This window comes from Podarcis pityusensis, assembly GCF_964106645.2.
Source record: "Podarcis pityusensis genome assembly, chromosome: 4".
Taxonomy (NCBI): domain Eukaryota; kingdom Metazoa; phylum Chordata; class Lepidosauria; order Squamata; family Lacertidae; genus Podarcis; species Podarcis pityusensis.
Window position 1 is genome coordinate 97833150 of NC_138027.1, and position 15006 is coordinate 97848155.

The 15006-nt window shown below is 39.2% G+C and overlaps 1 protein-coding gene across 8 annotated transcripts in view; it reads left to right on the forward strand.

The window, feature by feature from the left end:
* Window positions 1-15006, forward strand: part of DACH1 (dachshund family transcription factor 1) — a 343180-nt gene that overhangs the window by 161534 nt on the left and 166640 nt on the right. For 7 of the 8 annotated variants that reach the window (XM_081003040.1, XM_081003036.1, XM_081003037.1 and 4 more), the window contains exon 3: window positions 11467-11628. The exons of the other annotated variant lie outside the window; for it this stretch is intronic. In XM_081003040.1, the coding sequence (XP_080859166.1) occupies window positions 11467-11628 (162 nt within the window). The remainder of the gene's footprint in view (window positions 1-11466; window positions 11629-15006) is intronic. 8 annotated transcript variants of the gene reach the window in all.

The following is a 15006-nucleotide window of genomic DNA, read 5'->3' on the forward strand; positions in this document are numbered from 1 at the left end:
TTTTCTAGAAGAAGAAGCTTTAGGTCACTTCCAAAGTCCCAACACTGCCCCCCCCATGTCTGACCACACACAGTCTTCCCAAAGCTTTGAGTTTAGTATAAATAAGCCCCCCCCCAAGCTATTATCTTTTGGTTTATCTTCAGTTAGGCTGAAAAGTAATAGGAAGCAATGCAAACCATAATTCAGACGGCTAATGCTATAAACTTATATGAGAAAGAAGGTGTACCTCTTAGCTCTCTTTACAAACGATGTCTGATCTTTAGCTGTCCTTTAACAGGCGTTTTCATTTGTTTGGTTAGATGTACATCCTTTCTTTAGGCCATCAGTGTTCTCTCTTCCAATGTTAAATGTAACATTCCTTTAAAAAAAAAATCAATTGTGCCTTATCAATGCTGCAAAGAGGAAAATGTGAATTGTAGAATGCATCAGCACATATCCAAGGTTAATTTCCTCTCCAGAAAAGGATGATTTACTGAATAGGAAGCCATCTGTGTAATATATTTTCCTGTGGGTCTATAATCACCATAGGTTTTCCAAGATTAAAAAAAAAAAAAAAAAAAGGTATGTCAAGTGTTATTCTACAAAGTTGGAGTAAACTAGGCAGGGCACCATGATTCTAATTTCAGTAGAGAAAATAGGCAAATAGATTTCATTAGTGGGTAGGAAGATTGCATCAAGTGCTGAGGACTGTTATTGGATTAAAAAAACCAACACTGTATTTGTTCAGTGTTCATTGTGATTATTTTTTATACCTCACAATAATTATAGTAATGCTATCAATCTAGGATAAAGTCACACTTTGAGGTGGAAAAATGCTAGTACCGTATTTGTTCCTTTGGTGTACACAGTTATTATATGGGGTAAGTATCAGTGTTGGATCTCCTTTCCCCTGCAGCGGACTTTAGCGGCCTGGGGAACTACAGGGAAAGGAGAAGAAGGGAAAGTCTCATTGCATGAGCACAAATCTGTTGCGCATTAGCGTAAGCATCTTTGGATGACACCCATAATTAATATATTTATAATGTATTCTTGTGCATGTCTGTACAGAGGAAAGCCTCTTTGAGTTCAGTGGAGCTTACTCTTGGCTTTTAATGTTTGATGGACTGTTGTATTTTAATACTTTGTTGGAAGCTGCCCAGAGTGGCTGGGGAAACCAGATGGGCGGGGCATAAATAACTACTACTACTACTACTACTACATCTTTAAAATGGTTTCTAACCATAGTTACCTACTGTATAAAACTATTGAATTCGTGCCACTGAGGAATGAAAAGAGGCACTCTGAAATGGAGTGGAGTGAAAATTGATCGAGTAGGTGTGCCTTCATCCATAAAAGAGTTTCTGTATCTTCAAATAAGACAATTTCCACTTGCTTTTGATTTTTAAATGAAAAATCCTACACCTAACATATCCCTGTTCAGTCTCAATCCCTAAAATAAAGGCATGTGCTCTATTTCAGTTTCCTTACAAGCACGATTCTTAAAGGCCTGTCAGATCTCATTGCCTTTGAGACATTAAAAACTTACTGAAGTGCCACATCTTAGGCTAATAGGCAACTTTTAAGTTGGGCTGCCACCACCTTTGCAGATTAGCTTGAAAACACTGTGCACTATTCCAGCACCACTGCTAGACTGCCCTGAACTCTGCTCCTGGCCCAGCCAAGATACTAGTGCATTTTATTTTGAGAGTAGGCAACCCCAGCTTCTAGTCATTTCTAAGTCTGCACTCCTCCTTGTTATTTTGTTTTCGTTTTATGAGATTATCCGGCATCTGTACGCATGTTCTAGGGAACTTGGGTTGGGTCAGTTGCGGTAAATGAAAAGCTCCCGTTTTGCAGAGTCATTCTAGACCGTGGGGTTGACATTGGAAAGTTAAGCACTGGCATATTTTTTATCTAGGTGAGTAGACCTTTTCACTTTATATATTTACTTACTGAAAGGGACATGGGTAGCCACTAAGCCTCTTGGGCTTGCTGATCATAAGGTTGGCAGTTTGAATCTGCGCGACAGGGTGAGCTCCCTGTCCCAGTTCCTGCCAGCCTAGCAGTTCAGAAGCATACCAGCGCGAGTAGATAAACAGGTACCGCTGCGGCAGGAAGGCCCTTTACTTTTACCTTTCACCTTATTTACTTACCAGCCATTTGTGTTTTCAAGGTTGGGGATGTGAAAGGAACAGTATTATGCATCTTCCAGGCTAGTACACTTGCGCAGCGGTGTTTAGACATTAATTCAGCCAAAGGACCATTGCCTCACATTCTGTGTTAAGCTGTGGATTAGCAGGACTGAAGGGAAAAGCAACAACAAAAGCTCCTGGTGATAGAAAGATTACTATTATTTAGCTCTATTACTTGCAGTCGCAGGCACGAACATGTCCTTTCAGTAATTCTGAATTGTAGCATTGTTACAATTAACTAATTGTGTCCATGTAGCTAAAAATTGGACTAAATTTAACGGATGAGGATGTGTTAAATGGTTCTGGGGTTATTTATCAGTTTCTGACTGTATTGTATAACTGAAATGCAGGGTGTATGTGTGTGTCTAATTACGCTTATTGGTGATATCTTTTCTACCTCTGTTGTTCAAACATTTCTGCTGTGCGCATATATGCCCACAATATCAGGAAGACTGATCCAGCCCAAACACCCACTTCATTGCCTGGGCAGCTGCACATGAGTACATTGCCTGTGTAACCTTGTCACAGACCTACAAGGAGGAAGGTACATCCTGACCCAGAAAGAATATGAGGGTGACCCCGCAGAGAGGTGAAACCCTCAGCCTGCAGCAAAATAGGCACAGGATGTTGGGTATTCAGAGCAGGTATACAAGAGTGATGAACGGTGTGGCCTGTGCAAATTCCCTCACCAGAAAACTCGACTGGCTCCCTCTTTGTTGAAAGGGAAAACTTCCTTGTTCCAACAGGATTTGGGGAACTGACTGCTTTTAATGAAGGGCGAATGCCGTGCTCTTCTTATTGTAATTATTGGTGTGGTTTTTATATATTTTTATATAGAATTGTAGAGTTGGAAGGGACCCCAAGGGTCTTGTAGTCCAACACCGTGCAATACAACAATCACGGCTAAAGCGTCTCTGGCAGATGGCCACCTATTAAAAAATCTCCAAGGAAGGAGATCCCCAACCTTTGTCCAAAGCTATTTTAAAACTGTTCATAGTTTTACATAGCTTTAATTCTGTCAGTGTTTAATTGGTCTTTAATGAGCATTTTCCCCATGTTTTTAGCAGTTTTTATTTTTATCTGTATGATGCCTTAAATTTTGTCAGATAATAATAATAATAATAATAATAATAATAATAATAATGGCCTGTCCATGCATTAGAAAGAAAAGTTGAAACACTGGAAAGTGCCAAAAAAGGAAAGTCCATTAAGGCTTGACATCAACATAAACAAACAAACTGTAGCACTAGATAGAGAAGATGTTCCTGTTCATGCAGTAGTGAGTTGGTCATGATGATGTTCACCATTCTTTGGAGTTTGTCTTTTAGATGGTTATGGACTCGCACATATGTACAGCTGCTCTGCTACTGGTAGGTGTTATATAATCCCCAAGGAACTATCCACATTTATGACTAAATTATTTTTACTATACCTTAAACAATATTTTACTATACCTCGTATTGAAAGCTAAATTCAAGGTGCTGACGTGTTTTGATGCACATGGACGACGTTTGCATGTTATTCTGGGGTGTAAGCCGCCAGAGAACTTTTATATTACAGTGTGACATACAAATCCCAGAAATAAATGCTTATTCAGAAGAAGACTTGGTGAAGGCAAAATGGCATTTCCCCTGATACCCTGTGCAAACTTATTTGGAATTAAGTCCCAATGAATTTAAGGAAACGTGGACCGAATCATCCTAAGTCTTCCCTTTTGGAAGTGATCCAGTTCTTTGTCTCCATACAGATTGGTAAATGCATCCCTACACATTTTAAGGAAACGTGGCTTGAAAAGATCAGTACACAAGATTCATTGTCAGCAAGCAGCATTCCTCTCTTTCAAAAGTTGACCTTTGCTGGTTTTTTTATTTTATTTTAAAGATATATCTGTGCTTTTTTATCTTTTTAAAAGCATGCATTTTTGGTTAAGAAATTGAAGATAATTTCTTTGTCCTACTTCTAGGCTGGGGAGGTTCAGATAAAAAAGAATTCCTGTCTTAAAAGTCACACATGGCTGTAATTTAAGTTTTTTTTTTAACCTTCTTGTCCGTAACAGTTGAAAGAAACCTTCAATGAAACTTTATTAACTAGACCAATGCCTGAGGCTATAAAGGTTCATTTATTACCAGTTTCTTGGCTGTTTTTCTTCTTCTATTTTTCGGTTAAACTCATAGCGTAAGATAATACTTCACAAAATTAAACCTTTGACCTTCTGTAGAGTTAAGTCGCCTTTGATTAGATAAAGTAACAATTTATGGTCCAGCTTGAGGTTGCACATGAAATGAATAATGCAACAGACTGAATGAGGACTGAAAATCTATTGCTTTTGAAGAGATGACTGTTAAAAGAAATCCACACTCTTAATTGAATTGTTTTGATTCTGTACGCACATCTGCAATATTTCAGACTCTTCATAGGAAATGTAGTCTTTTATTTGGTGGTTTCTGTATATTATATGTAGTTAAAATCTGAGTAAACTTAGTAAACTCCATTGAATCTAATCAGAAAACAAGATAATGCTGAAAATATGTAGTAGGTGTTTTGTTATTTTAAGCAATTGGATATGTTCCTTTAGACTTTTTTAAATAAAAAAGTGAAAATGAGTGCCATTGATTTTCAGTGCTATTTTCTTACTTCATAATTACCTTTAGGATTGCAGCCTAGCACCGTAATTCTGTGCTTTTATTCAGAAGCAAGCCCACCGAGTCCAATAGTCCTTAGTACCAAGAAAGTGTACATAAGATTACAGCATGAGAGTTTAAAAAAGCAGGGATTCTACAAAAGAAACGCAGGAGCAGCAAATAAGCATCCCTACAACAGAAGATCAGTGTAAGAACATCTCATCATGAACCACTGTGACAATCAATAGGATGTAATTAATAGAAAGGCCTTAAGGGTAGCATATTGGATAGAGAGAAATATGGGATTTGCAAAGTATATATTGAATGGATTAACTCATGTAATTGACGGGGTAGGGCCTTCTTTGTGGTGGTGCTTTGCTTGTGGAACCCTCTGCCCTTGGAAGTGAATTGAACATCACTGATGCTGAGTTGCCATCATTTGCTAAAGAGTAATCTATTTACTCAGGCCTTTGGGAAAGCTTGATGCTTGTGCTAGGCTATGTATATTAATTTACTTGCTGCTGGACCGTTAGTATGGTATGTAAATTTTGATTTTAATGTTTTATTCATTGTAATGCAGGGCTTCCTAAATTGTGTTCCATGAGCTTCATTCACATGGTCTGGTATGTCCACACTAATTGCACTTTTATCGCTTCTTTTATTTCTTAGATTGTATTTTATTGTATGACGATTTGCTTTCCATGAGAATGCAAATTGTAACAATAATATACAATCTAAGAAATAAAAGAAGCAATAAAGATGCAATAAAAAAATCATACAGCATCTAGCACACCACATTACAACAGGTAAAAGTAACACTTAAGTGGTTCACCATGACCATAAGCAATTTTCAAGTGGTCAATGGGAAAAAGTTTGAGATCCATTATTATAATGCTATGGTTGTATTTTATTGTTTCATGATGTACTGTAAAAAGCGTAGGTTGTTTTGATGAAGAGCAGTCAAGTAAATCATGCCAATGGATAAATATACCGACAGTGCAATCCTAGGCTTGCCATATGTCATGAAAATTCCTGACATGTCCTGGTTTTCGGGTGTAAAAATGGTGCTGGGGAAATGGGATGTATGGCAGTGCAATGGAAAAAGCAGTGGAAACAGCTCAGAGAAGCTCAACAACTTTGAGGACATCATACAAACAGCTCAACAACTTTGCGAGTGTCATGAATTTTACTATGCAACCCTATGTAGGTGTACTCAGAAGTTACTTATACTGAATTCCTTGGGGATATGGAAACATGCGTAAGATTTCAGCCTAAGCAAATTCTGACTATGGGAAGAAAAATGTTCTTAATCTTTAAGAGGTTTACATACTTCTAAATATGGAAGTAAGTTATTAATTTCCATGAAAGTGAATTAATCTTAATATTGATTTGAAAGCAAAGCAAATTGTTTTAAAAATATTTTAAACCTATCAACTTCGATCCAAAGAAAGTTAGTCATGTTGAAATTGCATGAGTTTTTTATTTTTTCTGTATTGCATACAACTTTTTGCTGAAACACACATAGATACGTATGTGTCATCATCTGCTTTCAAAAGCAAAATTATTTTGTCTTCTATGGCCTATTTAGATCATCATTACACAGGGACTAGATGGATCCTGAGTTGAATATGAGGTCTCTAGAAGGGTTTTTCAAAGAAAAAAAAAGAATTAGTTCCATTTGAATTGCGAAATAATACTGTTATTTCGAAGAAAGTGACATCAAAATCAATTGGACTTGTTGCTTTGCAGCATGACTAAATTACCAGCAGCAACTTGACGAGCTGACTCTGTCCTTTAAAAACTCTGGTTATAGTGGATGCAATTGCTGCAGTAATTGTTTGGTGAGTTATATTGGCTTTTATCCCACCTCCTCCCCCCAAATTGGCATTCTCATGCCTAGCCATCCCTTAGACCCTGTGCCCGTTCTTCTGCCCTGCCTGCTGTGAGACAAAATTAAAACTACTTGCTGCAGCAGGTGGGGCAGAAAATTAGGTAAAGCATCTGACGAAGGAGCAGGGTTGAAAAATACTAGATATTCTTTAGCTGCTTTGGGCCTTTTAAAGACGCTGGATTTCCTCAATGAATATCTGGCAGTCATTGAGCAGTTCCATACATTTAGTAACAACAACAACAACAACAACAACTTATTATTTATACCCTGCCCATCTGGCTGGGTATCCCCAGGAAAAATTCATTTCTTTGCACAGGGGAGTCTATAGCATCCAGACGAAAAGTTTTCGATTTTGCTTCAACCTTGCGCAAATTACAATAATCGGAGGAGATGAAACCAGCAAACTACACTTTCCAACAGTTCACCCCTCCCCGCAAAGTAGGGATGTCCTTGTGATTTGCATTTTCATTTTAAAGAAAACACCGCACCCACCCCTTCCACTATTACTCATCGGTATCATCTTTATTCCACTTCCAATATGCAGTATTATATTCACTAGTTCTGTGACCAGCTATCTCACAGGCGGTTTTAAGTACTCTTTAGTTAGTCTACTTGTCCTAACTACATGTTACACTCACTTTAGAAATGTTAATGATGCACCTGTATCCTAAAGATTAGTGACAGCTATCAGAAAACAGCCTGTTCCTAGTAAATCAGAACAGTTTAAGCAGATGGGTTGGACTATAACAGTGAAAGCAACAGAAATAGTTCAAAAAGTAGCAGTGGAATTCAACCACTACCACCATCACGATTTTCACCCTTCACCTTCAACGTCATGAATGATGTAGCTTGACAGGGCTCCCTAGGTGGCTGACTGCAGACTGTGGTACCATCACTGAGAATGGCTTTCCCTGAGCCCTATACATAGAATCATAGATTACATACTTACTTCAAAGAGATTCATTGGGGAGGAGACATTCCCACAGATGCATTCTTCAGAAAGGCATTATCTTTGTTTCTGGAGATTTTTGTTGGAAGTGAACTTTAGTCGCCAAAACAAAATATTAAAGAAAACCGAACATTATCCCTTTTCAAACTTGGTAAATTAGAATCTCAGCACTGAGCCTTCCTAGATGTGAGAGGGAAGAGAAAATTGTTCTGCTGGATAGCACTGTGGTGAAGAAGGGGATTCGTTAGAAGAGCTCATTCCGTGTGTGTTTCTTTAGCTTTTCAGTGTCTGGCTGAGGTTAAGAGCTGAGTTTCTGCTAAGACTTGAAGAGCTTTGAATTGAGTTATAATTCAGGCTCACCCTGCTCTTACAAGACACCTTGAACAGACTTTTCCCGGCGAGTCTATAGGAACTGTCAGCAGTAGGGAAGATTACTTCAGAACCACGATTGTTGAATTGAACTTTACTTTTTGATGTTTTGCTTTTTGAATTAAATTGTTGGACAAGATTAATTGTACACAGTGAGAGCTTTAAATGAATAGCTGTGTTAAAGCATTAAACTTCTAAGTATGTCACATGAGGGGAAAAGCTGGGAGGTTTAATGAATAAATGCATTTAATGCATAAAATGCCTCAGCTAATTTTTTAATTCCTCTACTAACGGTCTTTATTAAAGAAAAAAAAAAAGCACATCGCCCTGTACTTTATTCATCCTTCTGTGGTGGTTGCGGAAATTTCATATTCCTGCGTCTTGCTAATCTCCTGGTTCCACAGAAGTAAACAATAGATTTCATAAATTAAAAATACGCGCTTCAGAACATGCTTCTAAAGATAAAAAACAAGGCTGTAAACATTTATGACTGAAACAAACTAGACTGTTCAAATACTGCCATGATGTATCATGTATATCAATATGGCACTGATATCAGTTAGAATGCAAACAAGGTTTTAAATGATGTGCCCCTTCATTTCAGCTGGAGAATCCACTTTACGCCATCTGCCTATCAGATGGTTAGGAACCAGGACTGCGTATTAATGCCACATGTTCGATTTTTCCTCCCTCTTGTAATGGTTAGATTCATATTGCTAATAGCTGTGCAGGAGCACTGTCGATGAAATTTGTGTGACGCTGGAGTGATGAGATATTTATAAAGTGGCCTGTCTCACTGAATAATCAGCAGGAAGAATGCCAGACATAAACAGCTTATCAATTTCGGAATATTAATGATAACTGCTGCCTGCAACTGTAATAGGCTGACTTTTCTCTCTCTTTTTTACACACTTGTTTACAATTCCTTGGAACAAATGCTAGGAGAAAACAAGAAATACTTTTTTAAAAATTCTGAGTAGTTATTGGGCTTATCTTAAAATTGCTCTCATATATTGATTTTTCCATCTAATTTAATTAATGGCAAGCAGCACTTATCCAAATGACCTAGAGAACATGAAACAACACAATATGAGTTTGAATAAAAATGGGGGTAATGATTACCTAGTGCACAATCCAGAACTTGCCTTTTGTTCCATGCTGGTGTGCTTTTATAGAACTCCTCTATTCCAAATCCAGAAGCTTTGCAACTGGTTGGGCTAGTTACAGTTCCTTCGCTTCAGTTCTGCACTACAAGTGCTGCAGTCCTGTATCTTCTGACTATCGAAGCCACACCTGCCAGCCGCATTAGTGTCACAGGACGGCAAATGATTAGTGGGCCATATGGTTTATGGATCTCAGGATTGGCTCGGATTTGCCAGATGTATAGGATAACAGTACATCAGTAGATGTATAGGATAACAGTACCCCTACCAAACTGGGAGGGGTGGCTAACACCCCAGAGGACAGGATCACACTTCAAAACGACCTTGACAGATTAGAGAACTGGGCAAAAACAAACAAGATGAATTTTAACAGGGAGAAATGTAAAGTATTGCACTTGGGCAAAAAAAAAATGAAAGGCACAAATACAAGATGGGTGACACCTGGCTTGAGAGCCGTACATGTTCTTGGTTGACCACAAACTTGACATGAGCCAACAGTGTGACGCGGCCGCTAAAAAAGCCAATGCAATTCTGGGCTGCATCAATAGGAGTATAGCATCTAGATCAAGGGAAGTAATAGTGCCACTGTATTCTGCTCTGGTCAGACCTCACCTGGAGTACTGTGTCCAGTTCTGGGCACCACAGTTCAAGAAGGACACTGACAAACTGGAACGTGTCCAGAGGAGGGCAACCAAAATGGTCAAAGGCCTGGAAACGATGCCTTATGAGGAACGGCTAAGGGAGCTGGGCATGTTTAGCCTGGAGAAGAGGAGGTTAAGGGGTGATATGATAGCCATGTTCAAATATATAAAAGGATGTCACATAGAGGAGGGAGAAAGGTTGTTTTCTGCTGCTCCAGAGAAGCGGACACGGAGCAATGGATCCAAACTACAAGAAAGAAGATTCCACCTAAACATTAGGAAGAACTTCCTGACAGTAAGAGCTGTTCGACAGTGGAATTTGCTGCCAAGGAGTGTGGTGGAGTCTCCTTCTTTGGAGGTCTTTAAGCAGAGGCCTGACAACCATATGTCAGGAGTGCTCTGATGGTGTTTCCTGCTTGGCAGGGGGTTGGACTCGATGGCCCTTGTGGTCTCTTCCAACTCTATGATTGTATGATTGTATGATTCTTGCTTTCTAGTGCAACACAGTTGTGGACTGGGCTGTGTTACAAACTGCTCTGACTATATGTTACGTACAGGGTTCAACACATTATGAGTGGCATTGGTGGCCAAGCAAAATGTTGCCCTTTCCGGGACATACCCCTGGCATCATGCTGTATCTTTGAGTCTCAGTGACGAACAGAAGCACCTTTTCCATTCACCTCTAACTCAGAGCAGGAGTTCTTGGGCTCCAGGACATGTTTGTGCAGGGCCTTCCTTTCTAATTCTTCCTCACCGTACAGCATGCCTGAAAATCATCTCTTAATACTTGGGGGCTTCCAGAATGGGCTTCAGTGTGATATGAAGGGCTACATTTGGAAAGAGAAAATCACAATCTTATTAGTTAGCAGCAGCAGAACTTTCCACTCAAAGAGTAGAAGACACTTTGGATCCTAGGCACAACATAGACATTTCTCCACACTTGTTTTACTATAGCCATTAAGAGATGGCCAAAACAAGACTGTCTTACAGTGGTAATTTAGTTTTTGTTATTGGCAGAGATTTAGAGGAAGAGTATGATACAAATGAGGAAAAACCACCAAAAACACCTCCTTTGGGTACCCTGCTGTTAGTGAACGGATGGCAGCATTGAAAAAGGTGCACTTAAAGGTTGCAATGAAGCATAAATAAGAAAGTGGTATTGGAGACAGGTATAGCCCAAGCAAATAACTTGGTTTGTGCACAAGTTACAGAATCAAATTTATTTTCGTAACGTGTATCGTGCCTGACAACAAAATCAGAATTCTTACGGTATTTCTTGGTTTAGAACTAGCATGCTCTCTCTTAAGGTAATGAGCCAAAGCTTACATCCACCACTGAGTGGATAAAAACACAAGTTTGACAGCTTTACTAACAGGACTTGACAGAAAAACCATTCCCAGCTTGCAATCTTCTGGACTTTTAAGTTTATTTGGTTACATTTTGGACAGCTGACTTCTTATTTTTAAAACTCATGCCTTCCTTGAGAATTTGGTATTGTAAACAAATTTGGAAGAAAACGTAGCACACCAAATTGCGTATTGCTGAATTTTCTTCTTAGTAACTTAGTCAATTCCTTTTGGTGGCAGATGATGCGAGAAGAGTATCAATTTCAATGGAAAGTTGGTAGAAGTTAATTTAGTTCCATTCCTGTCTCTTTTTAGGTCTGACAGCTGCAGCTGCTGCAGCAGCAGCTGCCACCAATGCAGCCATTGCAGAAGCAATGAAGGTGAAAAAAATTAAATTAGAAGCTATGTCGAACTATCATGCCAGTAATAATCAGCACGGAGCAGAGTCTGAGAATGGGGATCTGAATTCTAGCGTGGGTAAGTTTCCGATCTAAAATAGAATTCTTATATAAGTAATACCATAACAGAAACAATACTGATTCTTGCATTATTTGTTTTTGCTACTATTGTAAGAATATTACTTTTGCATGTGGTTCTTTGCTGACCCATTATTATATTATTTAAAAGAAAAACATTTGGATGGTGACTTTTCATTGTTAAAATCTAGGTAGGGTTATATGAAACAGAAAAAAATCACAGTATCCCACTGTCCTACCGGAAGTAAACACTCAACAGCCCAATCACAGCCAAGTTAAGTAGAGAAATATTTGGTGCAAGGTTGTTTTGGTCTTGATGAATTCAACTGGACCAATGAAATGCAGGCATTAGGCTGCACGGTCTGGTAGGTATTTCAGTCTTCCATTACAAGTGCTGAAAGAGAAATAATGAACACATTAGACAAAGTTTGGAAATACTGGGTTGGATCCAGATGTAGGCATCCCCAGAGTGGACCTAAGCTTGACTAAGTCTGGATCCAACCCACTGTGTATTGAATTTTCATGGATAAATTCCCAAATGATAACTTCTTCTGCCCCCACCATATGTTAAATATTTGGAACCATTAGCACGACTCTCTGTCTAATAAGATGCAGGGTTAACATGATGTGTTTACACATGTCGTAAATTTCCTTTGCTAAAATATACTTAAAATTATGGTAGCTTTTAAGGTCATTCCATTGTAATGGCTCCCTTCTGCTCTCTGAGATAAATGTAAGTAAGTGAACTGAAAGCGGAGTTTTAGTGCTGTTAACCATTGTACATGGCAGAGGTCGCGTAGACATAAAGCAGACATGACAATCTAATATATTCCTCTTTTTGTATTCTGCAAATTTTTGAGGTTATTCTTAAGGATGACAACTTGACAACTTTTTTGTTCTGAATCTTCCTGTACATATTTATTATTTAACCCATGCCCAAGAACAAAAGGAACAAATGTGCACATGTCAGCAGATTCCGAGGCCAGTTTTCCCTTCCTTTTTCTGTTAATGTTTCAGCAACTGGGGGTGGGGTGGGGCGGGGGGGGGTTGAGGAGCTACAGGTACACTTAGGAAAACTGTTTTGGGAACGGTGAAGATAGATATGAACACAGAAGTTTAATGGTCGCCACTAAAAGTGGTCTCAAAGGAGGGTATGTGCTGGTGGGTGGGGTGAGGAAAACACACGGCAAAGAAACAAGAATAGTATTCTTGGCTGAATGAAATGAGCAGGGATTGGTTGCAAGAAGCACAGTACACGCCATATATTTTTTAAAGGGGGAGAACGGGTAGATGCTGCCTTTAAGCAATTGGGAAAAGGAGAGGTATGAAGAACATCTTCTATTTTTTAACATGTAGCTTGACAAAAGTAAAATGACTTGTTCAAAATGACAGGTTTAGTAGGGCTTGCTTACGTTTTGAGGCTATTTAGATTCTAGTAGGAAATATAAAAAGCATTATTGAGGGTACCATTTCTTGCCAACAGTGCATAGTATTTTGATTAAATGTTAAGCTCTCTTATACTTTCTTTCATATCTCAAAAAGACATCCATGTTGAGGGTTTTGTAATACATAAATATGGCCATTTAATTAAGTGATAATTCATTTGAAAGGCAGGCAATTGCTCAAAAAGTATTGGTTGACGATCCTAATATTTAGAGATTTTAAGAATGGAACTAAAACTCCAGCATCCTTTCTGGAAGTCTCAATTTCCTTCATTTTCTCTGGACTTGCCTTTATTTTTCCGAATCAGTTATCACACAGACACACATATACATGTGTAAGTGTGGCTGATATTTTGGTACTGGTGTTTAAAGTGCCATGCATTTTTGTCCCTATAAATCTGGCTCTGAGGCACGATGAACAGAGTTTTGTTAATAACCTTGGTCTAAATAGCCCCAGGATGAGGTGAGAAGAATGATGAAATTGGATTAGGGATCCATAATCTCACTTATCCTCACTTTGGTTCTGGGTTCTGGTTAGCTAAATGATCCTGAACCTGGAACTACAAGCTGGGACAATCGGATGTGCTTCCACCTCATCCCTTCAGCATGAAGCTGGAGATGGGTGTTAGAAATGTGTGGGGTGCCCTCCGTGCTCAAGGGGCGTTGTGAACGCCAGCCAGCCTCCTGGTCTGTGTGACAAAGTTGCACATCAGGCCTCTGCCCCACTGGCTCTGAGCTGTTTTGGGGAGGGGGTTGATTTCTCCTATTCCCCCAGCTCCAAGCTTAGAGCTTGAAAAAGCAGCCTGGGATTTCCACCCTGAGATGGTGCTGCCCTTCTGAGCATCAGAATACCTTGCCGCCTGGAGGAGAAAGGGGGGTGGGTCCTGGTGACAACAAATGTTTCCAGCCAAAAAATTGTCAGCCTCTGCGTTGCATCATGAATCCACGTCTGAGACGAATGCAGCATATGGAAGAACCCGATAGTCTGCAAGCATGTTCCTATACAGGTGAAACTCGGAAAATTAGAATATTGTGGAAAAGTTCATTCATTTCAGTAATTCAACTTAAAAGGTGAAACTAATATATGAGATAGACTCATGACATGCAAGGTCATATCATACATTAGTTTCACCTTTTAAGTTGAATTACTGAAATAAATGAACTTTTCCACAATATTCTAATTTTCTGAGTTTCACCTGTACATCTCTGCCTCCACATATTTTTCCATTTGTAATGTAGAACAGAACAGTATTTTTGATAGTACCTGGCCTTTGCCTCTGCACTGCACTTCCTTTTGTCAACTGTTCAAGTGATTTGGAGCCTGCCCAGTCCACCTTTCTCATTCATCAAACGTATCTAAACCCAAACATACTGCATGCTTAATCCACATCCATCTCTCTCCTCGGATCGGCTTGCACTTTTTTTTTTTGCTTCTGCTTGGAACTTCTGGGATGAGGATGTTTCTGTCACCATGATACAGCTTGCCCCACCCCCCTTGCAGCCCTAAGAATACAAACTAATAATAGAACCAGATCAATCAGTGCTTAACAATGAGACTCTTTTAACGACCCATTGTCATAGTAAACAATGAGAGATCTAGAGGACCCATTATTCTGCACAGCGTCAATGGCACCTGCATTGAACAACCCCCCCCCCCAAAAAAAACACACCACAGGACAGAGTTTAAAATAAGCTGTACAAATGTCATTGCTAGCTTATTTGGAAGCCCTGTTACAGTACAGTTAGATTTTGATGTTCATATCAATGTGGGGTGTTTTACCCTTGAATCTCTATATTAGAACCATTGAGCATAGTATTCAGATGGCAGTATTTGGATATGGTCTTGTAGAGAGATTAGTAGTTGTGCAAACACAGGAATGATGGGTTAGTTGCATAAGAGCCAACTCCAGGAGGTGGTGGGGGCCGACGTCAATGAG